This window comes from Babylonia areolata, chromosome 30, assembly GCF_041734735.1.
Source record: "Babylonia areolata isolate BAREFJ2019XMU chromosome 30, ASM4173473v1, whole genome shotgun sequence".
In the NCBI taxonomy this organism is placed as follows: Eukaryota; Metazoa; Mollusca; class Gastropoda; order Neogastropoda; family Buccinidae; genus Babylonia; species Babylonia areolata.
Genome location: NC_134905.1, coordinates 20,877,723 through 20,902,113, shown reverse-complemented (window position 1 = coordinate 20,902,113; position 24,391 = coordinate 20,877,723). Strand labels below are relative to the sequence as shown.

The following is a 24,391-nucleotide window of genomic DNA, read 5'->3' as shown; positions in this document are numbered from 1 at the left end:
GTGTGTTGTGGTGTGCTGTGGTGTGCTGTGGTATGTTGTGTTGTGTGGTGTGTTGCGGTGTGCTGTGCTGTGCTGTGTTGTGGTGTGGTGTGGTGTGGTGCGTTGTGTTGTGTGGTGTGACGTGCTATGTTGTGGTGTGTTGTGCTGTGTTGTGTTGTGAGGTGTGGTGTGGTGTGGTGTGCTGTGCTGTGCTGTGTTGTGTTGTGGTGTGGTGTGTTGTGGTGTGGTGTGGTGTGTTGTGCTGTGCTGTGTTGTGTTGTGGTGTGTTGTGGTGTGCTGTGTTGTGTTGTGTTGTGCTGTGCTGTGCTGTGCTGTGCTGTGTTATGCTGTGCTGTGCTGTGCTGTGCTGTGCTATGCTGTGCTGTGCTGTGCTGTGCTGTGCTGTCTGGCAGAATTTGCATGGTGAAAGTTGGCATTGAAAGTTGAAAGTGTGCTTTTTATCTTTAACATCGTTTCGCGGAAGTACCTGTTCCTAATCTCTCTCTCAAAAAAACAACAACAAAAATTGTTAAACAACAAACATACAAAAACACCATTCATGCACAAATGCTATATATTTTCATGAAGATGGCCAAATGCTGCTTTCCTTAATAGTCGACAGGTGTTTTAATTGTGTCTGGGTTGAGAAAATGATAATGTTGTTGGGTATGGTTGAAGTACCATTATTTTCATTCTTTTATGAAGATTTATTATTTTCATTTTCATTTGTTTTATTTCATGTTATTTATTTTTTCATTTCAAATACTGTGGTGTTGTGTGTGTGTGTGTCTTGCAGGCATCTGAGATCGACATGGAATTTCAAAAGGAATGGGAGTAAGTGTTGATGGTTTTCATTATTAATTCATCGGTCTCCATTATTCATTCGTCAGTCCATTATTCATTCAGGTCAGATAGATATATCTGCTACTGGTAACCTGGATCCCAGTACTACCTGTCACAGGGTCGAATTGCTGGCGACTAAACCAGCACCCCCACCAGTCCTCTCAGGAGGATGGTGAGGAAGGTGGCTAGACACCCTGGTGGAATTAAATGACCCATCAAAGGTCGCCAGCTCTGGAGAGCTACCTGCGGCCACCTAGCTAAGGGAGTAAACCCTGACAGAAAATCCGGTGTTGGGCCCCTAAAGCGGTTGGATGGCAAACTTTGTCACTTTCCGGCAGCTCCTGCGACCGCGTTGGCACCAAAACGTAACGGCCTTGCTGTTCCTTTGGATCTGTCAGCGAGGTGGAGAGGGGGGACAAGCTGCATGGGCAACAGCCTGTCTTCTATATTACATTGCCCAGGCTTATATCCGTCCATCCATCCACAAACACCTTGCACCCTGCACCTAAAACCTGGAGAGGACACTCCAGCTTCGCTACTAGCACTAGCGTTGGAACAACACGTGAAGCAACATTTACCGGTTATAAGTTAGCGCTCAGTTGGCGTAGAGCCGACGCCAGGGGTTGCTTCTGACGGTTGGAGGGACCCTCGCGTCCCACTGGACAGCTACCGCCCGCCCAAGCTGGGCAGCCCCCAGCCAGTTAGGTGCTGTCCCGCCACGACCTGCCTTCATCTATGGGTGTATGAAGATTAGGAGAATATCCAACAAGCAGGTCGTTAATTTCCGCACCAGGCAAAAAGAAAACTTCAAGAAACGGATCAACAATGAAACTGGCCTGCTGGAATGTCCGGACAATGATGCCTGGGCTCTCCCAAGATCTGCAAGACATCAGCGACACCAGAAAGACGGCCGTCATAAACAGCGAGCTGAAGAGACTAAATGTGGACATTGCCACTCTGCAGGAAACACGGCTGGCTGACTCAGGAACACTAAAGGAGAGGGACTACACCTTCTGGCAAGGAAAGAGCTCTGATGCCCCAAAAGAGTACGGAGTAGGCTTTGCAGTCAGGAACAGCCTGTTGAACATGATCGAACCAGGCAGCGGCGGTTCAGAACGACTATTGACTATCCGCCTCAACACCTCCGAAGGCTACGTCACTCTCGTCAGCGCATGTGCTCCAACACTGTCCGCCTCTCCAGACGCCAAGGATGAGTTCTACGAAAATTTCGCATCAACCATAAGGAACATCCCCAGGACATAACAACTTGTTCTCCTGGGCGACTTCAATGCCAGAGTGGGTGTAGACAACGATTCGTGGCCCTCCTGTCTCGGTTCCTTTGGAGTGGGGAAAATGAATGAGAATGGACAGCGACTACTTGAGTTTTGTACCTGCCATGAACTGTGCATCGCCAACTCCTTCTTCAAGACGAAGCCCCAACACAAAGTCTCCTGGAGGCACCCGCGCTCAAAACATTGGCACCAACTGGATCTGATCCTAGTAAGACGAGCTGCCATCAAAAACCTTCTCCACACTCGCTCTTATCACAACGCAGACTGCGACACGGACCACTCTCTGGTATGCTGCAAGATCAGACTGCAACCAAAGAAGTTCCACTGCTCAAAGAAACAAGGGAACTCTCGCATTGACGTCAGCAAGATGTCTCAGCCAGATCTTGTAGAACAGTTTGCAGAGGCCTTTGAGAGAGAATTCGATGCACTGCAGCCCAGAAACGCTACGAGACACCATGCACCGCATTGCTATGGCCACCTTTGGGAAGAAAACCGCGAAGTCCCACGACTGGTTTGAGGCCAGATCATCAGAGATGACTCTCAGTATTGAGGCCAAGCGCGCTGCAGTCACTGAATACAAACGGTCACCCAGTGAGAAGAACATGCAAATCCTCAGGGCCGCCAGGAGTAAGGTTCAGTTTAACGCCAGGCGATGTGCAAGAAGGCACTGGGACCAAAACAGAGCAAGACTGCCCCCCTCAAATCCTCCACTGGGGAAGTAATCAACCGTCCTAGCCAGCAGATGGAGAGATGGGCAGAACACTACTCCGACCTCTACTCCACAGAAAACATGGTGTCCAACTCAGCCCTCGATGCCATCAAGTGCATGCCGGTCATGGAAGAACTTGACGCAGAGCCAACTGAGGACGAACTCAGCAAGGCCATTAACAGCATGACATCAGGCAAGGCACCTGGCAGTGAGTGAATTCCCCCAGACCTCATTAAACACTGCAAGACTACTCTTCTGCATCCTCTGCACACAGTCCTCTATCAGTGCTGGAATGAGGGAGCTGTACCGCAGGACATGAGGGACGCCAAGATTATCACCCTCTGCAAAAATAAGGGTGAAAGGAGCGACTGCAACAATACAGAGGCATCTCACTTCTCAGCATTGTAGGCAAAGTCTACGCTCGGGTCCTTCTAATCCGCCTGCAGAAACTGGCCGAACACGTTTACCCGGAATCACAGTGCGGTTTCCGAGCAGAGAGATCCACGGAAGACATGATCTTCTCCCTTCGCCAAATCCAGGAGCAGTGCAGAGAGCAGAGGATGCCCCTGTATGTCGCATTCATTGACCTCACCAAGGCCTTTGACCTAGTCAGTAGAGACGGCCTTTTCAGGGCTCTTCGAAAGATTGGTTCCCCCCCAAACTGCACAGCTTGATTGAGTCCTTCCACTCCAACATGAAAGGGACAGTGCAGTTTAATGGTAACCTCTCCAAGCCCTTCGACGTACGCAGCGGTGTCAAAAAAGGCTGTGTCCGCGAAACCCTCATCAGAGACATGCTCTTTGCTGACGATGCCGCAGTTGTGACCCACACCCAGCGGGACTTCCAGTCACTAATGGACCGCTTCTCCCAGGCCTGCAAAGATTTCGGTCTGACCATCAGTCTCAAGAAGACAAATGTCCTAGGCCAAGACACGCCATCTCCACCAGCCATCACCATTGATGACTACGAGCTTGAAGCCATCCATCAATTCACTTACCTTGGGTCCACCATCATCGACAACCTCTCCCTTGACACCGAAATCGACAAGAGGATCGGGAAGGCAGCCACAACGCTAGCCCGCCTCACACAAAGAGTGTGGACAAATCCCAAGCTGACCACGAAGACAAGGATGGCTGTATACAACGCCTGCGTCCTCAGCACCTTGCTGTATGGCAGTGAGGCGTGGACCACACATGCTCGTCAGGAGAAAAGGCTCAATACCTTCCACCTGAGAAGCCTACGGCGCATACTCGGCATCTCCTGGCAAGACAAGGTGACAAACACCGAAGTCCTGACTCGCGCTGGCCTCCCGACCATGTATTCCATGCTGAGACAGCGTCGGCTGCGCTGGCTGGGCCATGTTCGCCGCATGGAAGATGGTCGCATCCCAAAAGACATCCTTTATGGAGAGCTCGCCACGGGGCAGAGAAGCATCGGCCGCCCACAGCTGAGATACAAAGACGTTTGCAAACGTGACATGAAGGCACTTGAGATCAACACTGAGTCCTGGGAGGGCCTTGCAGATGACCGCAACAGATGGAAAAGCACTCTCAAGAATCAGCTACGGATTGGTGATAACAAACTGTCAGCTGCTGCAGCAGAAAAGCGAGCTCGCAGAAAAGGGACGGCAGCCGACAGACCAGCATCAGCTTACAAATGTGATCGCTGCGACAGAGACTGTCTCTCTCGCATCGGTCTCTACAGTCACAGGCGACGCTGCTTGGTCCAAGCAGACAGCCCAATTAGACATTAGGTCGGATATACTCTATCCATGGTCAGCTATGACCGAAGGAGGCCTACCTACACCTAATCATTCATCGGTCTTTAGTCATTCGTCGGTCCATTATGCATTCATTCATTCATTCATCGGTCCATCAGTCCTTCCTTCTTTCCTTCCTTTGTTTCCCCCTTCCTTCCTTCCTTCATTCATTCATATGTTCCTTCATTTCATTTCAATACATACTGTCTTTTCCCAAGCCGAAAACAATCCCGATTTCTGCTACAGTCTGTGTGTGAGGGACATGTATTCGTCCTTCATTTTATTTCATTCTGTCTGTCTTTCCTTCAGCCAAAACCCCACCCTCCGCTAAGTCTGTGTCTGAGTGACATGTATTCCTTCATTTTATTTCATTCTGTCTGTCTTTCCTCCAGCCAAAACCCCACCCTCCGCTACAGTCTGTGTCTCAGTGACATGTATTCCTTCATTTTATTTCATTCTGTCTGTCTTTCCTCCAGCCAAAACCCCACCCTCCGCTACAGTCTGTGTCTGAGTGACCAGGAGAAAGAGTTCATGCGCAAGCGGAAGCAGAAAGTATGGCAGGCCTTGAATGCCTTGCTGGGGGAACAGGGACCCAAAACTCTGGACGAGGTCAGTTGGTGTTGAGTGTGTTGTGTGTGTGTGTGTGTGTGTGTGTGTGTGTGTGTGTGTGTCTGTGTGTCTGTGTGTGTCTGTGCCTGTGTCTGTGTCTGTGTGAGGGTTTCGGGGATGGGGGGTGGGGTGTGGGGGGGGGGGGGGCGAGTGCAGGGGGGACAGAGGGGGGGGGGATTGTTTGGGTTGGGTGGTGTAGTGTGTGTGAAGAGTGTGTGGGAACGAAAGGTGATCATGACTCATCTGTGTTTGGTGGGTTTATGTGCTTGTGGTGTTGGTAATTTTTTTCTTCTCAAGGCCTGACTAAGCGCGTTGGGTTACGCTGCTGGTCAGGCATCTGCTTGGCAGATGTGGTGTAGCGTATATGGATTTGTCCGAACGCAATGACGCCTCCTTGAGCTACTGAAACTGAAACTGGTAAAGGTGTGTTTGTTTGGGGGCGCGGGAGTGTTGGGGGGCGGGTGTGTGTGTGTGTGTGTGCGTGTGTGTCTATGTCTCTGTGTGTCTAAAAGATCCTTGTGTGTTATGTCCTTAAAAAGTCGAGGAGAGAGAGCACTACTGCTCTCCTGCCGACACTCCATTGGTTGCCTGTTCAAGCCAGAATTGAATGTAAGGTTGCCTGCCTATGCTTTCAGTGCCTGGATTGTGATACCACACCCTCATATCTTTCTGAGCTTATTAACCCATACTTGCCAAACAGAACATTGAGATCTCTTGGTTCCTCCCAGCTAACTGTTCCTCGATACTTCCTTAACTCCTGTGGAAAGAGGTCATTTTCCGTCTTCGGCCTAACAACTTGGAATTCTCTGCCTATTGCCCTCAAACAAACAACTCATCTATCTACCTTTAAAGTAAATCTTAAAACTTATCTCTTTTAGAAATACTTGTCATAACTCAAATAGTGCTGTTGTCCCAGGCCCATGGCAATGTGAGTGTGTGTGATGGGAGAGTAGAGAGAATGGGGGTGGGTAGATGGATGGTGATGGTGTGGTTCGAAAGGGAGAATGACCCGATTTTTATCCCTTTTACCTTTTCTACCCAATACATTTTTTACAAAATCCGTGGCATGCAGATTACAATTATGTTCCTTTTTACATGTATGTATTTTAAGTGAAAATTGCTGTCATCTCAGCCGTTTAATCATGTGTGTGTCTGTACGTGTGAGTTAGTGTGAGTGTTGGAGTGTAACAGTTGTAGTATTGATAGTATGTTACTTTGTGAGTTTTATGCATTGTGTTTTTATAATAATAGTGAATCTGTTTTATGTTTCTGCTACTTTTTATATGCTTTCTTGTTTCACTTTAGGTATTGAATTGTAAAGCGCTTAGAGCTTGCTTATGCTTGTATTATAGTGCTATATAAAAATTTTAAAAAATAAAATAAAATAAAATGAATAAATATATTTCAATGCGCACAATGGGTACATGAAAAAAATTCTTGCCTCGCCCTGCCCTGCCCTGCCCTGCCCTGCCTTGCCCTGCATTGCCTGGAAACCTGTGGTGTGTTGTGAACTTCTTACAGACGCCCGCCATCGCCTTGCCTTGCCTTACCTTACCTTACCTTACCTTTCCTTACCTTACCGTACCTCACAGACGCCCACTATCACCTTATCTTACCTTACCATACCTTACCTCACAGACGCCCACCATCACCTTACCTTACCTCACAGACGCCCACCATCACCTTACCTTACCTTACTTTACCTTACCTTACCTTACCTCACAGACGCCGACCATCGCGGTGATCGGGTCAGGGGGAGGGTTCCGCGCCATGACTGGCTACAGCGGGGTCTTCAAGGCTCTGGCCGACTCGGGGCTCCTCGACTGTGCCACCTACGTCTGTGGACTGTCCGGATCCTCCTGGTGAGTGGCTTCCCTTTGGTGGCTTGGCTTCGTCGGTTGGTGGGCTAGGTGGGTGGATGGTTGGTTGGTTGGTTGGTTGACTGGTTATTCAGTTTGTGGGCTGTCTTGATCCTCGTGGTCAGTGGCTTCCCTTTGGTGGCTTGGCTTCGTCGGTTGGTGGTGCTAGGTGGGGGTTGGTTGTGGTTGGTTGGTTTGGATGTGGTGTGGTGAGGTTGGTTGGTTTGGTTAGGGGTTGTTGGTGAGTGGCTCCTTTGGGGCTGCGTGGTTGGTGTAGGTGGGTGTGTGTGGTGTTGGGTGGTTGGTTGGTTGAGTTTGATCGGGGCGACCCGTGTTATTGGTAGGTTTGGTGGGATTGTGTTGGTTGTTTGTTGGTTGATTTGTTGGTTGGTTGGTTGGCTGGTTATTCAGTTTGTGGGCTGTCTTGATCCCTGTCAGTGGCTTCCCTTTGGTGGCTTGGCTTTCGTTGGATTTGGCGGGTTGGTGGTGGTGTGGTTGATTTGGGTGTTGGGGATGGTAGTGGTTGGTTTTGTGGATTGGTTGGTGGGTTATTCAGTGTGTTCGATGGCCCTTTGGGCTGGCTTTGGTCCTTTGTGGCTTGTGGGGTTGGTGTTTTGTTGGGGTTTTTTTGTTGGATTTTGGGGCTGGGGTGGGTTTTTTTTTTACTTGTATACTTGTTTGTGATGGGTTTGTTCTTTTGTGTGTTTTTTTCTTGATGGATGTTCATCCATCTATTTCTTCTTCTTTTTTTTTTTCTTTTTTTTTTTTTGTGTTTTGTTTTGTTTTTAACTACTTTTTATCCCAACAGATTATTTCCCTATGTGAAATCCGGGCTGCTCTCCCCTGGTGAGAGCACGTTGCCACAGTGCAGTGCAGCGCCACCCTCACTGTCTACAAGTATATGTGTCTTACTGATCAAAGAGGATTTTACTGCGGAATTTGTTACATGGTCAACTCTTTTGTGTTGTGTTCTTTTACGTGCGCAAATATTACCTTTCTCCCTAACCTTCTCCCCAGCCAGAAAAAAAAACTTTCCTCCAGCGGCTAAAAAAAAAAAAAATCCTTCCTATCCCCTATCCCCACTCCCCCCCCCCCCTCTGCCCCCCTTCCTCCCCCCCCCCTCCAGCCCATCCCCCCCCCCCCTCCTTTCATGACCAGGTACCTCTCCACGCTGTACTCTCACGAGAACCATGAACCCTTTTAACTTTAACCCACCCCACCACCCCCACTCCCCTCTCTCTCTCTCCCCCTACCTCCTGTCATGACCAGGTACCTCTCCACACTGTACTCCACAGGGAACCATGAACCTTTTAACCTTTAACCCCCCCCCCCCCCCCCCCCCCCCTCTCTCTCCTCCCTACCTCCTGTCATGACCAGGTACCTCCCCACGCTGTACTCCACAGAACCATGAACCAACTTTTAACCTTTAACCCCCACCCCACCACCCCTCTCTCTCTCTCTCCCCACCTCCTTTCATGACCAGGTACCTCTCCACGCTGTACTCCCACGAGAGCCATGAACACCTCTTATGAAGGACCTTAAACCCGACCACCCACTCTCCCTCTCTCTCCCCCCCCCCCCCCTTCCCGCTCCTCCCTCCGTTTCATGACAGGTACCGCTCCACGTGTACTCTAACGAGAGAACCATGAACCTTTTAACCTTTAACTCCCCCACCCCCATACTCTCTCTCTCTGTCGACTCTCTACTATTTTCATCTCTCCCCACCTATATCCTGTGATGACCAGTACCTCTCACGCGTGTACTATACGAGAACAAAAACACCTTTAACAAACTTAACTACACCCCACCCCCACCCAACCTCTTCTCTCTGCCCTACCTGCTACCTGTCATGACCAGGTACCTTCCTGCTGTAACTCTCACGAGAACCATAAACACCGTGTTTAAACCTTAACTACCCCACCACCCAACTCCACCCCACTTCTTCTCTCTCATCACACCTACAGGGTGGTTCATGAACCAGGTACTCGTCCACGCTGTAACTACTCACGAGAACCATGACCTTACCTTTAACCCCACCCCCACCTCCACCTCCCTTCTCTCTCCCACCTACCTCCTGTCATGACCAGGTACCTCTCCACGCTGTACTTCACGAGAACCATGAACAGCTTTAACCTTTAACCACCCCCCACCCCCCCCACCCCCACCCCCACTCTCTCTCTCTCTCTCCCCCCACCCCCCCACCCCCCCCCCCCACCTACTTCCTGTCATGACCAGGTACCTCTCCACGCTGTACTCCCACGAGCGGTGGCCCGAGATGAGCCCCGGGGAGATGCAAGGGGAGCTGCAGGGCAACATCGACAAGAGCTGGGCTCAGCTTCTGGACCTTCAGAGTTTGGCTCGTCACTGCTGCAGTGTGGTGGACAAGAGGAGGCAGGGGCAGCCCGTCTCCTTCACGGACCTCTTCGGGCACATGGTCGGGGAGACTCTGCTGAAAGGGGTGAGTATAAATTGTGGAACAGTATAGATCGAGTGTGGCCAGAAACAGAGTGGTGAAATAGAATAGAAAAGGAAAAAACACACAAAAAAAACCCCAAAAACAAAACCAAACAAACAAAAAAAAAAAAAAAATGCTTACATGGTCGGGGAAAAACTGCTGAAAGGGGTGAGTATAAATTGTGGAACAGTATAGATCGAGTGAGGTACGAAATAAGAGTGGTTAAATACGATAGAAAAAAACAACAAAAAAAACAACAACAAAACTGGCTTCTTCTGGCTACATGGTCGGGGAGACTCTGCTGAAAGGGGTGAGTATAAATTGTGGAACAGTATAGATCGAGTGTGGTACGAAACTGAGTGGTGAAATAGAACAGAAAAGGAAAAAAAAAAAACTGGCTTCTTCTGGCTACATGGATGGGGAGACACTGGTGAAAGGGGTGAGTATAAATTGTGGAACAGTATAGATCGAGTGTGGTACGAAAAAGAGTGGTGAAATATTATCTCAACACGAGAGCTTCGCTGTGGAATAGTACAATTATTTTAAACTATGTCACAAAGTTCAAGTCCTACAAATTGCTTCCCTTGATTTTGAGTATTTTCATAGCACGTTTGTAACCTTGGTCGGCAGTGGTGCGCGAAGGCGAAGAAGAAAGAGCGCGCGCCGCGGAAACAGCCAGAAACAGCTGACGTTTTGACTGGGTTCTTGAAAATGGATATTCATTGTGGCATTGGAAAGGTCGGGGCAGACGTTAGATTGTGTGAAATGGAACCGTGGGGGCGGTGTTCGAATCGTTCGCAGTTCCTCCGCTGTTCGCAATTACTCATACCTACCCTATCGTTTTTTGACTCACTTGTGTTCCGTTCGGTTGTCTGTGTGTGTGTGTGTCTGTGTCTGTGTGTCTGTGTGTCCGTGGTTAACTTTAACATTGACATTTTCTCTGCAAATACTTTGTCAGTTGACACCAAATTTGGCATAAAAATAGGAAAAATTCAGTTTTTTTTCAGTCATCTTGTTTAAAACAATATTGCACCTCTGGAATGGGCACAAAAAATTTTTAAAAAAGAAGCCTAATTATATGCAAACTGCATTTACTGTTATATTTATATTTTTTTGTATTCTCTAAACTTGGCACTTTGATCTGATATTCTGACCCAACAACAAGAGCAGTCATTATTATCATTTTTTGTTCAGACAGGAACTTCTTTTGCTAGCATGGAAGTTTTATTTATTTTGCAAACGTTTTGGTGCAGATAGTAAAAAAAGGGAAATTACTCTATAATTAATGCTAGGGGACTTAATTTGCTTTAAACTGATCTTTCTCATCTTAAACATTACATTTTGAAATTATACTCAATACATAAAAAAGCTTGGATTTTTTTTTTTTTTTTTTTTTAAGTGTATCACAAGTGAGTCTTGAAGGCCTTGCCTCTCTTGTTTTCTTTCTTTCTTCTTCTTCTTCTGCGTTTGTGGGCTGCAACTCCCACGTTCACTCGTATGCACACGAGTGGGCTTTTACGTGTATGACCGTTTTTACCCCGCCATGTAGGCAGCCATACTCCGTCTTCGGGGGTGTGCATGCTGGGTATGTTCTTGTTTCCATAACCCATCGAACGCTGACATGGATTACAGGAAGGATCTTTAACGTGCGTATTTGATCTCCTGCGTGCGTATACACACGAAGGGGGTTCAGGCACTAGCAGGTCTGCACATATGTTGACTTGGGAGATCGTAAAAATCTCCACCCTTCACCCACCAGGCGCCGTCACCGTGATTTGAACCCGTTGTTGTTGTTGTTTTGTGTTTTTTTCTAGGTTTTTTTTTCATATCGTTTTTTTTTTCTTTTCTTTTCTTTTCTTTTCTATTATTAATGCATTGTGTGTGGTGCAGCGACTGGAGAGCCGACTGACGGACCAGAGACAGAAGATAGAGGATGCCCGGGTGCCCATGCCTCTCTACACGTGCGTGCATGTGAAAAGCGACGTTGAAGTGCGTTCCTTTCAAGGTCAGGAACGTTTTGTGTGTGTGTGTGGGGGGGGGGGCGGGAGGGGGGTTAGTGGGGGGTGGTGGAGGGGGGAGTGGGAGGGAGGGAGCGTGGGGAGGAAGGGGGGGGGGGGTTGGTAGGTTGGAAGGAGGAGGCGAAGGAAATGGTGACGGTGATAGGGCTGAGAGTGGTGGTGGTGGTGGTGGTGGTGGTTTGGTTGGGTGGGTGGGTGGGTGGATCGGGTTTTCTGTGTGTGTGTGTGTGTGTGTGTCTGTCTGTCTGTCTGTCTGGCTGTATGTATGTGCATGAGCGTGTGTGTATGTGTGTGTGCGTGTGCGTGTGCGTGTGTGTGTGTGTGTGTGTGTGTGTGTGTGTGTTTAACCATGTGTAAAGTGGGTGAGTACGTTTACATGTGAGAGAAACCTGGGACTATTCTCATAATAATAGAAGTAATAATCCTGATGATGATGATGATGATGATGATGATGATAAATGACATCAAATGAATAAATAAATGACTAAAAACCAGAAAAAAAAACAGTAGCTATCAAACATCATGCTAGCAACAAAATTTTTTTTTTCTATTTATTTCTTAATTACTCATTCTATCTATTCATTCATTCATTCACTCCTTCATTTATCTATCTATCTTTTTTTCATTTACTTGATTATTTGTTTATTTATGTGTTAATTTATCTATTTGTTTGTTTGTTTGTTTTTGCTGTATATACCAACAGAATGGGTAGAGTTTTCCCCGTACGAAATCGGCATGACCAAGTATGGCACCTTCATGGATTCCAAGTATTTCGGCAGCAAGTTCTTCATGGGGAGATTGGTCAAAGCCTATGAGGAACCGCCGCTGCACTTCTTGCAAGGTAACTGGCAAGAGCTTGTGAGTGTTCAGGTTGTTTGGTGCCTTTGTGGTGCCGTATGGAGTGGAGTGATGGCCTAGAGGTAACGCGTCCGCCTTGGAAGCGAGAGAATCTGAGCGTGCTGGTTCGAATCACGGCTCAGCCGCCGCGATATTTTCTCCCCCCTCCACTAGACTTTGAGTGGTGGTCTGGACGCTAGTTATTCGGACGAGACGATAAACCGAGGTCCCGTGTTCTACCATGCACTTAGCGCACGTAAAAGAACCTACGGCAACAAAAGGGTTGTTCGTGGTGAAATTTTGTAGAAAAATCCACTTCAATAGGAAGAACAAATAAAACTGCACGCAGGAAAAAATACAAAAAAAAAAAAGAAAGGGTGGCGCTGTAGTGTAGCGACGCGCTCTCCCTGAGGAGAGCAGCCCGAATTTCACACAGAGCACACACACACACACACACACACACACACACACACACACACACACACACACACACACACACACACACACCCAACTAACCACCCCTCTCATATCCGGGTGTCTGTGGCAGTGCCACCAACCTGATCACCCGTTCCACACACACATACACACACACACACAGAGAGAAACAAACATACGCGCACACACACGCGCGCGCACACACACACACACACACACACACAAACAAACAAACAAACATACGCGCACACACACACACACACACACACACACGCGCGCGCGCGCGCGCGCTCACACACACGCACACACACACACGCACACACACACACACACACACACACAAAGAACACACCCAACCATCCACCCCTCTCATGCCTAGGGATCTGGGGCAGTGCATACTGTGTGGACTTCGGACGTCTCCTGAAGGACAAGCACAGCCAGAACCTGGCAGAGACGATCTGCCGGCAAATGGAGCTGTGCACCAGCGACCTTGGCAGTCGGCCGGAGCAAGGTCACCATGACGACGACGACAACGACAGCAGCGACGCCATCAGAGAGAACGACCTCCACCACCACCGTCTCCACCCTCCTCCACGATCCTTCCTCGCTCATCTGGACTCCTCCCCAGAAGGTATTGACGACGTGGATTTCCGGCCAGAACTCCCTTCCGCCTCCTCCTCCCAGCACGTCAGGGGGACTGTGGGGGCATCCTCGCCTCGTCCCATCTGCCGGACCTCCAGCCCCGGGGCTGACAGGGTCTCCAGCAGCCCTGACGGGCCCAAGAAGGGGGTGAGGTTTTCGCGGCAGGTGGATCAATTTGAGCAGTGTGAGCGTAAGGCCCAGCAGCGGCAACAACAGCAGAAGCAGCAACAGCCGCAGCAGCAACAACAGCAACAACGGGAACAGCAGCAACAGCAACAGCAAAAACAGCAGAGGAAGAGCGGAGATTATTGGAGCTCCATTCAAAGCATCCTGAGGAGGATTTTTAAAAGGTGGGTTGCGTGTGTGTGTGTGTGGGGGGGGGGGGGGGTTGTCTTTCTGTTTTGTAGTAGGGGAGGGAAGAGCTGAAATTATTGAAGCTCTACTCTGTGGGGAAGGGGGAGGTAAAAGCTGAAATTATTGACGCTCTATTCTGTGGGGAGAGGGAGGTAAAAGCTGAAATTATTGACGCTCTATTCTGCGGGGAAGGGGGAGGTAAAATCTGAAATTATTGACGCTCTATTCTGTGGGGAAGGGGGAGGTAAAATCTGAAATTATTGACGCTCTATTCTGTGGGGAAGGGGGAGGTAAAATCTGAAATTATTGACGCTCTATTCTGCGGGGAAGGGGGAGGTAAAAGCTGAAATTATTGACGCTCTATTCTGCGGGGAAGGGGGAGGTAAAATCTGAAATTATTGACGCTCTATTCTGTAGGGAAGGGGGAGGTAAAAGCTGAAATTATTGACGCTCTATTCTGTGGGGAAGGGGGAGGTAAAATCTGAAATTATTGAAGCTCTATTCTGTGGGGAAGGGGGAGGTAAAACTGAAATTATTGACGCTCCATTCTGTGGGGAAGGGGGAGGTAACAGCTGAAATTATTGACGCTCTACTCTGTGGGGAAGGGGGAGGTAAAAGCTGGAACTATTGACGCTCTATTCTATGGGGAAGGGGGAGGTAAAAGCTGGAACTATTGACGCTCTATTCTATGGGGAGGATGAGGTAACAGCTGGAGTTACTGGAGTTCCTTCAAAAAAAAAACAAAAAAAAAGAGAGAGAAAGAAAAAAAAATCGTTAATCTAAACAGAGAAATAACGGATAATTGATGTAAAAAGTAATTAAAAAAATATATATTTGATCAGAAATAATCTTTTTCTGTGGCTGGAGATAGCACACTTTTGTGTATTACGTAAGGCTTTGATCTATATGAGTAACTATAACATCAACTTTCCCAGTGATTATTTAGAGGACACACTTTCATGCATTGAGTAATGCTTTTGATCAGTATATCCAGCCATAACATCAACTTTCCCAACGACTTTGGATGACACTTTCATGCATTTAGTAATGACTTTGATCAATATATCCAGCCATACATCACCTTTCCTCGTGAATTTGGATGACACACTTTCATGCATTTAGAAATGATTTTGATCAATATATCCAGCTATACATGAACTTTCGTAGTGACTGTAGATGTGACACTGTAATGTAGGGCTTTTGATCCATATATCGAGCCATTGCATCACCTTTCCCAGTGACTGCAGATAACATATTCTCTTCTTCTTTGTTCGTGGGCTGCAATTCCCACGTTCACTCGTTTGTACACTAGTGGGTTTTTACGTGTATGGCCGTTTTTATCCCGCCATGTAGGCAGCCATACTCCGTTGTTGTTGCTGTTGTTTTGGGGGGATGCTTGCTGGGTATGTTCTTGTTTCCATAACCCAGCGAACGCTGACATGGATTACAGGATCTTTAACGTGCGTATTTGATCTTCTGCTTGCGGTATACGCACGAAGGGGGTTCAGGCGCTAGCAGGTCTGCACATATTTTGACCTTGGAGATCGGAAAAATCTCCACCCTTTACCCACCAGGCGCCGTTACCGAGATTCGTACCCGGGACCCTTAGATTGAATGTCCAACACTTTAACCACTCGGCGATTGCGCCCGTCAGCCTCTGATCTGAACGTACCCACCCAGCCAAACCTCATGAAAGCTTCTATTTTGTACCTACCCACCCAGCCAAAGCTCATGTCAGCCTGTGGTCTGTACCTATCCACCCAGCCAAAGCTCATGTCAGCCTCTGATCTGTACCTATCCACCCAGCCAAAGCTCATGTCAGCCTGTGGTCTGTACCTATCCACCCAGCCAAAGCTCATGTCAGCCTCTGATCTGTACCTATCCACCCAGCCAAAGCTCAAGTCAGCCTCCGGCCTGTACCCACCCACTCAGCCAAACCCTCGATCTGGTCAGCATGCGCGCGTGGATGGCGGCGGTGGTCCACAACTTCATGTGGGGTTTGAACCTGCAGCAGACCTACCCGCTGTCCCCCTTCACCCCGCTCAACCAGCGCGTGCGGGAGGGGGACGAGTTTGACGGCATCTTCGACCTCCACCCGACCCACATCGAGCACATCTACATGGTGGACGCGGGGCTGACCTTCAACTCGCCCTACCCTTTGGTGCTGAGACCTCAGAGGAGCGTGGACGTCATCCTGTCCTTCGACTACAGTGGCAGAGACAGCGACGAAACCCTGCAGTTCCAGGTCAGAGGGGTGATATGTGATATGTTCGAGGGGTGCGGGTGCGCGGGTGGTGGGGGTGGTGGGGGTGGGGGTGGGGATGGTTGGAGAACTGATAGTACATCAGTTCGTCACTTTTTTTTTCTTTTTCTTTTTTTTTTACTGGTGTTCTCATTGGTTTTGTTTTCCTCCCATTTCTTACAGCTTAAATTGCTGTTCGTCGCCCCGCTACAGTCAATACAGTTATTGATTCCGCCACACACTATACTGACAGTCTGTTGCCTCAAAGAGGCCTCACCCTCACCCTCTTTCTGTCTCTGTCTCTCTCTGTGTGTCCACAGGACCTGCTGTTGGCAAAGAAGTGGGCCAAGCTGAACAGCCTCCCTCTCCCTCCCATCTCTCTCTGTCTCACCCTCTCTGTCTCTCTCTATGTCTCCCCCTCTACCCTATCTGTCTCTCTTTCTCTCTCTTTCTCTCCCCCCTCTCTCTCTCTGTCTCACCTTCTCCCTCTCTCTATCTCTCTCTGTGTCTCCCCCTCTCCCCTGTCTGTCTCTGTCTCTCCCTCTCTCTCTCTCTCTCCTTTGTCCCTCTGTGTGTGTGTGTGTGTGTGTGTGTGTGTGTGTCTGTCTGTCTGACTCCTTCTCTGTCTCCCCCTCTCCCCCTCTCTCTCTCTCTCTCTCTCTCTCCCTCTCTCTCTCTCTCTCCCTCTCTCTCTCTCTGTCCGTCTGTGTGTGCGTGCGTGCGTGTGTGTGTGTGTGTGTGTGTGTGTGTGTGTGTGTGTCTTTCTCTGTCTTATCCTCACCCTCACCCTCTTTCTGTCAGTGATGGTGTGTGTGTGTGTGTGTGTCTCTCTCTCACCCTCTCTTTTTTTTTTTTTTTTTTTTTCGTTATCGTTAATGTTGTTATTGTTATTGTTGTCACAAGGACAGATTGGAAGACTGGGCGATGCCTAAAATCTTTATCCTTGAGTAATAAAGTTTTTGAATCTCGAATCTTGAATCTCTCCCTCCCTCTCTCTCTCTCTCTGTCTCTCTCTCTCTCACACCCTCTCTCCCTCCCTCTTTCTGTCTCTGTCTCTCTCTCTGTGTTTCCACAGGACCTGCTGTTGGCGAAGAAGTGGGCCAAGCTGAATCGTCTCCCTTTCCCTCCCATCGACCCCAGTGTGGTGGACCGCGAGGGCCTGAAGGAGGTGTACGTCTTCCGGGACCCCCACGACCCCCACTGCCCCATCGTCCTCCACTTCCCCCTCGTCAACATCCACTTCAGAAACTTTAAGGCGCCGGGTGGGTGTTGATGGACGGGCACACACACAGAAACACACACACACACACACACACACACACACACACACAGATAACGATAACGATGTTTTATTCAGATTAAGGCCAAAGCCCCTTACTGAAGGGGGTCATACAAGAAAATAAATAAAGAAAATGACGACACAATATTGAGAGAGAGAGAGAGAGAGAGAGAGAAAATATAAGTCCAGAATAAAACATGCACGTTCTTATTTTCATCCTGCAAACGTCAATCAAGAAAACACATAACAAAATAAAATCTTCTTGCACTGTGAAACAACATATATATATGATAGTCAGTCGTGTCCGACTATGACCATCAGAACAGCAGAGGAGGCAACTGCTGTTACGACTATTTGGGCTAGAATTTGATTATAGTGGAGAGTGTCTTGCCCAGGTTACATCCCCACTCTCGGCCAAGAGGGTTTTAGGACAGTCGGCGTTGGGATGGTTCCCAAAGGCCAAGCAGCCCACAAGGCTGCAGCACTAAGAGCCAGTGCAATTTTGCCTCCTAGTTTGAGAGTCATGGTCCTTCACAAAAGACTAAGCTGTAAATGGTTTCCCATTGACTGGAGAAACCATTGATAATACAGCTCTCACTTTGCTGTTGGCCCAAATGTAAACTTATGTCAACAACAACAACAGCAACAACAAAACCAGATTTCAAGATCTTCTGAAACTTGCAGGAATACCGATGGGAAATAAAGAAGCCAAGGACTTTTGTCGATTTTAACTCACTCAGTACGGCCAGTCCTCTCTTCTCCTCTATACATACCCCTCGGATGTCCTGTGGGTGTCTGAATGACCCAAACTTTAGCTTCCGTCGTCAGAATTGTGGTATTCTTTGTCAACATTCACCTCTTCAGTATAGGAGCCTTCCGCTTGCAATATTTTGATGATGGTAATTGGGGTGAAACGCTGTTAACGTCGTCTCTTTCGCCGTTCGTATGGAGAGAGTTAAAATCTTTTGAAACTTGCAGCTTTGCCGAGGGAAACTAAAGAAAGTAAAAGACTTTCCCTATTTCAAGATCTGAAATTTTGCAGGGATACCGAGAGTGAACTAAGGAAGGGCACGTGTTTTCCGGATTTCAAGATCTTCTGAAACTTTGCAGGAATGCCGAGGGAAACTAAGGAGGACAAGGACTTCGCCGACTTCAAGATCTTCGACAAAAGCTCCGCCTACACCACGTGCAACTTCACCTACACAGCTCACAACTTCCAGCGGCTGTCCCGGCTGACCGAGTTCAACACGCTGCACAGCCTGGGCACCATCCGGGAGGAGCTGGCCCGAGCCGTAGCCCAGAAGAAGTTGCAGGCGTCGCCCATGACTCCGTTCTTTACCCCGGAGTTTGTCCCGGAACCCGCTTCCTCCTCGTCCTCTGCCAGAAGGGAAAGGAACCCCTTCGTGTTCTGTTCCCAGTCTGGGTCCTCCTCCTCCTCCTCCTCCTTCTACTCCACCTCGTCCTCCTTTTCCTCCTTCTCCTCCTCTTCCTCCACCTTCCAACCCAAGCCATCCGCCTCCTCCACCTTCCAACCCAAACCATCCTCCGCCTCCGCCACCTTCCAACCTAAGCCATCCTCCTCCTCCGCCACCTTCCAACCCAAACCATCCTCCGCCTCCCCCTTCCAACCCAAACCATCATCCTCCTCCGCCACCTTCCAACCTAAGCCATCCTCCTCCTCCGCCACCTTCCAACCCAAACCATCCTCCGCCTCCGCCACCTTCCAACCTAAGCCATTCTCCGCCTCCGCCACCTTCCAACCCAAACCATCCTTCTCCTCCGCCACCTTCCAACCTAAGCCATGTTTCTCCCCCTTCCAACCCAAGCAATCCTCCTCCACCTCCTCTGCCAGGCTCCGGACCTCAAGGAGGAGGATGTCGTCGTCTACCAGGAGTCCCAGGTCCCCCTATCCCTCCTCCCTGGCCCGCTCCACCGCCAAGCCCTCCCCCTACCCTTCCTCCTCCTCCTCCTCCTCCCTTCCCCGCCCCAGTGCTCCCTCCTCCTCTTCCTCCTCCTCCTCCCTGTCCTGCCCCACTGCCCAGTTTCCCTCCTCCTCCTCCTCCTCCTCCTCCCCCCTCTCCCGCCCCAGAACAAACTCCTCCTCCTCCCTTCCCCGCCCCAGTGCTCCCTCCTCCTCTTCCTCCTCCTCCCTGTCCTGCCCCACTGCCCAGTTTCCCTCCTCCTCCTCCTCCTCCTCCTCCTCCTCCCCCCTCTCCCGCCCCAGAACAAAGTCCTCCTCCTCCTCCCTCCTCCCCCGCCCTACTGCCCATTATTCCTCCCCCTCCTCCTTCTCCCTCCCTCGCTCCAGAGCCCAGTCTCCCTCCTCCTCCACCACCGCCCCAGCCAGCTCCCGAACTTCAGGGAGGAGGGGGTCGTCGTCTACCAAGAGTCGCAAGTCCCCCTCCTCCTCCTCCTCCCTCCCTCGCTCTGCTGACCCCTCCTCCTCCTCCTCCTTCCTCCCCCGCCCAATAGCCCAGTCTTACTCTTCCTCCTCCCCCTCCTCCTCCCTCACTCGCCCCAGCGCCCAGATCCGCAGGAAGCGCCAGGATCAGCGTGATGGGCAGGACCCCTTCCTCTTCTCTACCACCACCACCTCCTCCCCCTCAAGGCCCTCCTCCTCCCCAGCCAGCCCCCGAACCTCAGGGAAGAGGGGGTTGTCGTCTACCAGGAGTTTTCTCCCCTGCCCCACCGCCCAGTTCCCCAGGAAGCGCCCGGACCAAGGGAAGAGCCGGAGGCGGCTGACTTCTTCTGGCGACTCCAGCCACGAGTTCATGTCCACGTCTTCGGACAGCTACGACGGCCTCTTTGCTCGCTCCTCCTCCTCCTCCTCCTCCTCCTTCTCCTCCTCTTTCGACACACCCACCACCACCCACCCGTCACCCTTCCACCATCATCACAACCACAACCAACAACACCAACAGCAGCGACACACCACCTCGTTACACATCGGCAATCTTCGGCAAAACTCGTCAGCTGTTCGGCAAGGTCCGGAGCAGCAGCCTCGGAACAGCTCGCGGGAGGAAGAAGGAGGAGGAGGAGGAGGAGAGGGGGAGGAGTTTCACGATGTCCCCGAAGCGTTCACCCGTGACGGGGAGGGCGTGACGGACCCCCGCCTGGCCAAGATGTACTACGAGCGGGCCAGGGAGAGGAGGAGCAGGTTCCGGCGTCAGAGCACCATCTCCTCCCTCAACAGCCTCGCGGAGTCCATCTCTCTGGGCTCTGAGGTGAGACTATGATGATAACGATGATCATGATGATTAACTGAGTCTCTCTGAACTCTTGAGCTAGAGTATTAGTTATTTCAGTATCCATTTCTCTGGATTCTGATGCGAGACATAACGGCACAGTTTAGGTATTGGTTATTCACTAATTCACTGTCCATCTTTCCATCTTCTCTGTATTGTGAGATGAAACCAGGACGCCACAGCAGGGGCATTAGTTAAAGGTTAGAGGTCCCTTGGCCCCTTTTCACGTGAACAACAGCAACAAAAATATGCATAACCTTTTTTTGCACCAGACCTGATGACAGAACGTATTGAATGTGTTGGCTAAGAATTGGCACCTAAAGCTTAGTAAAGAGGCACTGTGCCAGAATTTGTTAGGAATCCAGTCAATCAGTTTATTTATCAACAAGCAGGAAATGACTGGTGGGAAGGAGCGGGGTGTGGGGGGGTCTGTGCGCATATTTACTGTCTGACAGTTTCTTGTATTCCCGAAGATAAAAATAGCGCATCCCAAAGATAAAAATAGCGCACACTATTGTAAGCAACTTCATTGTAGCCTTCTTGTAAAGCTTCCTGCATTCCCTACCACGGACAACGGAAGAAGGGATCTACGAAGTTGCCAACTACGGAAGTAAGGTTTCATGCATATTTTGTTGTATTTTTGTAATTTTGTATTTCTTTTTATCACAACAGATGTCTCTGTGTGAAATTCGGGCTGCTCTCCCCAGGGAGAGCACGTCGCTACACTACAGCACCACCGCCTTTTTTTTTGTATTTTTTCTTGCGTGCAGTTTTATTTGTTTTTCCTATTAAAGTGGATTTTTCTACAGAATTTTGCCAGGAACAACCCTTTTGTTGCCGTGGGTTCTTTTACGTGCGCAAAGTGCATGCTAGCACACGGGACCTCGCTTATCGTCTCATCCCAATGACTAGCGTCCAGACCACCACTCAAGGTCTAGTGGAGGTGGGGGGGAAATATCGGCGGCTGAGCCATGATTCGAACCAGCGCGCTCAGATTGTCTCGCTTCCTAGGCGGACGCCTTACCTCTGGGCCATCACTACACATGCCCCAGGGTTCAAGGTCCCGTTTCGGCATGGTCTTTTGTTCTACTCCTAGGGTGGAGTGAGCGAGGAAAATCGGAGTAAAGTGCCTTTCTCAAGGAGCAACAACATGCCGAAAACGAGGCCTGGAATCCTGATCACTGTTAGGGATATGAATGGAGAAAAATGATGTGAATATACAGACAGGAAGAGAGAAAAGAGACAGAAACAAGAGAGAGAGAAAGAGAGATGAGGACAGATTACAGAGCCATTCCAGCATGAACTGTAGTAACGTGTTGTGCATTATGTGTTCTGTACTACAGCAACGTGTTGTGTACTGTGTATTATGTAAAAACGTGTTGCTCACTGTGTGCTGTGTACCCTAACAACGTGTTGCTCACTGCGTGCTGTGTACCCAAACAACGTGTTGTTCACTGCGTGCTGTGTACCCTAACAACGTGTTGCTCACTGTGTGCTGTGTACCCTAACAACGTGCTGTTCACTGTGTGCTGTGTTCCCTAACAACGTGCTGTTCACTGTGTGCTGTGTACCCTAACAACGTGCTGTTCACTGTGTGCTGTGTACCCTAAACACGTGCTGTTCACTGTGTGCTGTGTACCCTAACAACGTGTTGTTCACTGCATGCTGTGTACCCTGCGTGCTGTGTACCCTAACAACGTGTTGTTCACTGTGTGCTGTGTACCCTAACAACGTGCTGTTCACTGTGTGCTGTGTACCCTAACAACGTGTTGCTCACTACGTGCTGTGTACCCTAACAACGTGTCGTTCACTGTGTGCTGTGTACCCTAACAACGTGTTGCCCACTGTGTTCCCTAACAACGTGTTGTTCACTGCGTGCTGTGTACCCTAACAACGTGTCGTTCACTGTGTGCTGTGTACCCTAACAACGTGTTGCCCACTGTGTACCCTAACAACGTGTTGCCCACTGCGTGCTGTGTACCCTAACAACGTGTTGCTCACTGCCTGCTGTGTACCCTAACAACGTGTTGTTCACTGCGTGCTGTGTACCCTAACAACGTGCTGTTCACTGTGTGCTGTGTTCCCTAACAACGTGTTGTTCACTGCGTGCTGTGTTCCCTAACAACGTGTCGTTCACTGTGTGCTGTGTACCCTAACAACGTGTTGCCCACTGTGTACCCTAACAACGTGTTGCTCACTGTGTGCTGTGTACCCTAACAACGTGTTGCTCACTGCCTGCTGTGTACCCTAACAACGTGTTGTTCACTGCGTGCTGTGTACCCTAACAACGTGCTGTTCACTGTGTGCTGTGTTCCCTAACAACGTGTTGTTCACTGCGTGCTGTGTTCCCTAACAACGTGTTGTTCACTGCGTGCTGTGTTCCCTAACAACGTGTTGCTCACTGCGTGCTGTGTACCCTAACAACGTGTTGCCCACTGCGTGCTGTGTTCCCTAACAACGTGCTGTTCACTGCGTGCTGTGTACCCTAACAACGTGTTGTTCACTGTGTGCTGTGTACCCTAACAATGTGTTGTTCACTGTGTGCTGTGTTCCCTAACAACGTGTTGCTCACTGCGTGCTGTGTACCCTAACAACGTGTTGCCCACTGCGTGCTGTGTTCCCTAACAACGTGCTGTTCACTGCGTGCTGTGTACCCTAACAACGTGTTGTTCACTGTGTGCTGTGTACCCTAACAACGTGTTGTTCACTGTGTGCTGTGTTCCCTAACAACGTGTTGCTCACTGCGTGCTGTGTACCCTAACAACGTGTTGCTCACTGCGTGCTGTGTACCCTAACAACGTGTTGCTCACTGCGTGCTGTGTACCCTAACAACGTGTTGCCCACTGTGTGCTGTGTTCCCTAACAACGTGTGTCTCACTGCGTGCTGTGTACCCTAACAACGTGCTGTTCACTGTGTGCTGTGTACCCTAACAACGTGTTGCTCACTGTGTGTCACGCAGGCTCAGACCCTCCCCAGCACCAACTCCTACAACAGCCGGGCCTCCTCCCTCTCCAGTGGCCCCCTCAGCATCGACATCGCCGACCTCAGACAGTTCCAGGGCATCGTTGACGACCACGACGACAACAACGACGACGATAACAACGACGACGACAGCTGTAACAAGGCTAAAGTCAGCACTAGTCACAGCGATAACGATACTCAGAGCATGGACGACAACAACGACGACGACAACAACGACGACGACAGCTGTAACAAGGCTAAAGTCAGCACCAGTCACAGCGATAACGATACTCAAAGCATGGACGACAACGACGACGACGGCTGTAACAAAGTCAACGGCAGTAACAGTCACAGCGATAACGACAACCAAAGCATGGATGACGATGATGACGATGACGTCGTCGACGAAAATGTCGAGGAACACTGGTTCGATGGAGGCAGCAGTGGAGAACATAGAGGGTCTGTGATCAGGTTGAAGGGCCGAGAGGGGAGCTAACCACTGTTCTAAAAATAGATGGATAGCGCATGCCTTCTTTGAGCCCCATTGCTAACTGAAGCCAGCGGAAGTGTTCAGTCAACCATTTTTCTACTCGTGTCAGTGTAGCGCGAAGCGGTAACTTCATATATGTAGCCGAGCGCTCAGCTGGCTAATATGACTGCTTCACGGCAAGCTCTCATTTTGCTCGTGGCGTTAGTTAAGCTTGGAGGGCCGAGAGGGGAGCTAACCACTGCTCTAAAAATAGATGGATAGCGCATGCCTTCTTTTGAGCCATTTGCTAGCTGAAGCCAGCGGAAGTGTTCAGTCAACCATTTTGCTACTCGTGTTAATGTAGCGCAAAGCCGTAACTTCATATATGTAGCCAAGCGCTCAG

General features: G+C 49.7%; 1 protein-coding gene across 1 annotated transcript in view; it reads left to right on the top strand.

Moving 5' to 3' along the window:
* The window catches only part of LOC143275481 (cytosolic phospholipase A2-like), a 33,904-nt gene extending 9,836 nt beyond the window's left edge, over nucleotides 1-24,068 (top strand). The window contains exons 6-18 of the mRNA XM_076579630.1: nucleotides 776-813; nucleotides 5,059-5,191; nucleotides 6,917-7,053; nucleotides 9,286-9,508; nucleotides 11,396-11,510; nucleotides 12,227-12,364; nucleotides 13,175-13,643; nucleotides 15,682-16,036; nucleotides 17,109-17,295; nucleotides 18,423-18,735; nucleotides 19,981-20,111; nucleotides 20,286-20,536; nucleotides 23,518-24,068. Of these exons, the coding sequence (XP_076435745.1) occupies nucleotides 776-813; nucleotides 5,059-5,191; nucleotides 6,917-7,053; nucleotides 9,286-9,508; nucleotides 11,396-11,510; nucleotides 12,227-12,364; nucleotides 13,175-13,643; nucleotides 15,682-16,036; nucleotides 17,109-17,295; nucleotides 18,423-18,735; nucleotides 19,981-20,111; nucleotides 20,286-20,536; nucleotides 23,518-24,015 (2,988 nt within the window). The 3' untranslated portion in view covers nucleotides 24,016-24,068. The remainder of the gene's footprint in view (nucleotides 1-775; nucleotides 814-5,058; nucleotides 5,192-6,916; nucleotides 7,054-9,285; nucleotides 9,509-11,395; nucleotides 11,511-12,226; nucleotides 12,365-13,174; nucleotides 13,644-15,681; nucleotides 16,037-17,108; nucleotides 17,296-18,422; nucleotides 18,736-19,980; nucleotides 20,112-20,285; nucleotides 20,537-23,517) is intronic.
* Nucleotides 24,069-24,391: the final 323 nt, after the last annotated feature.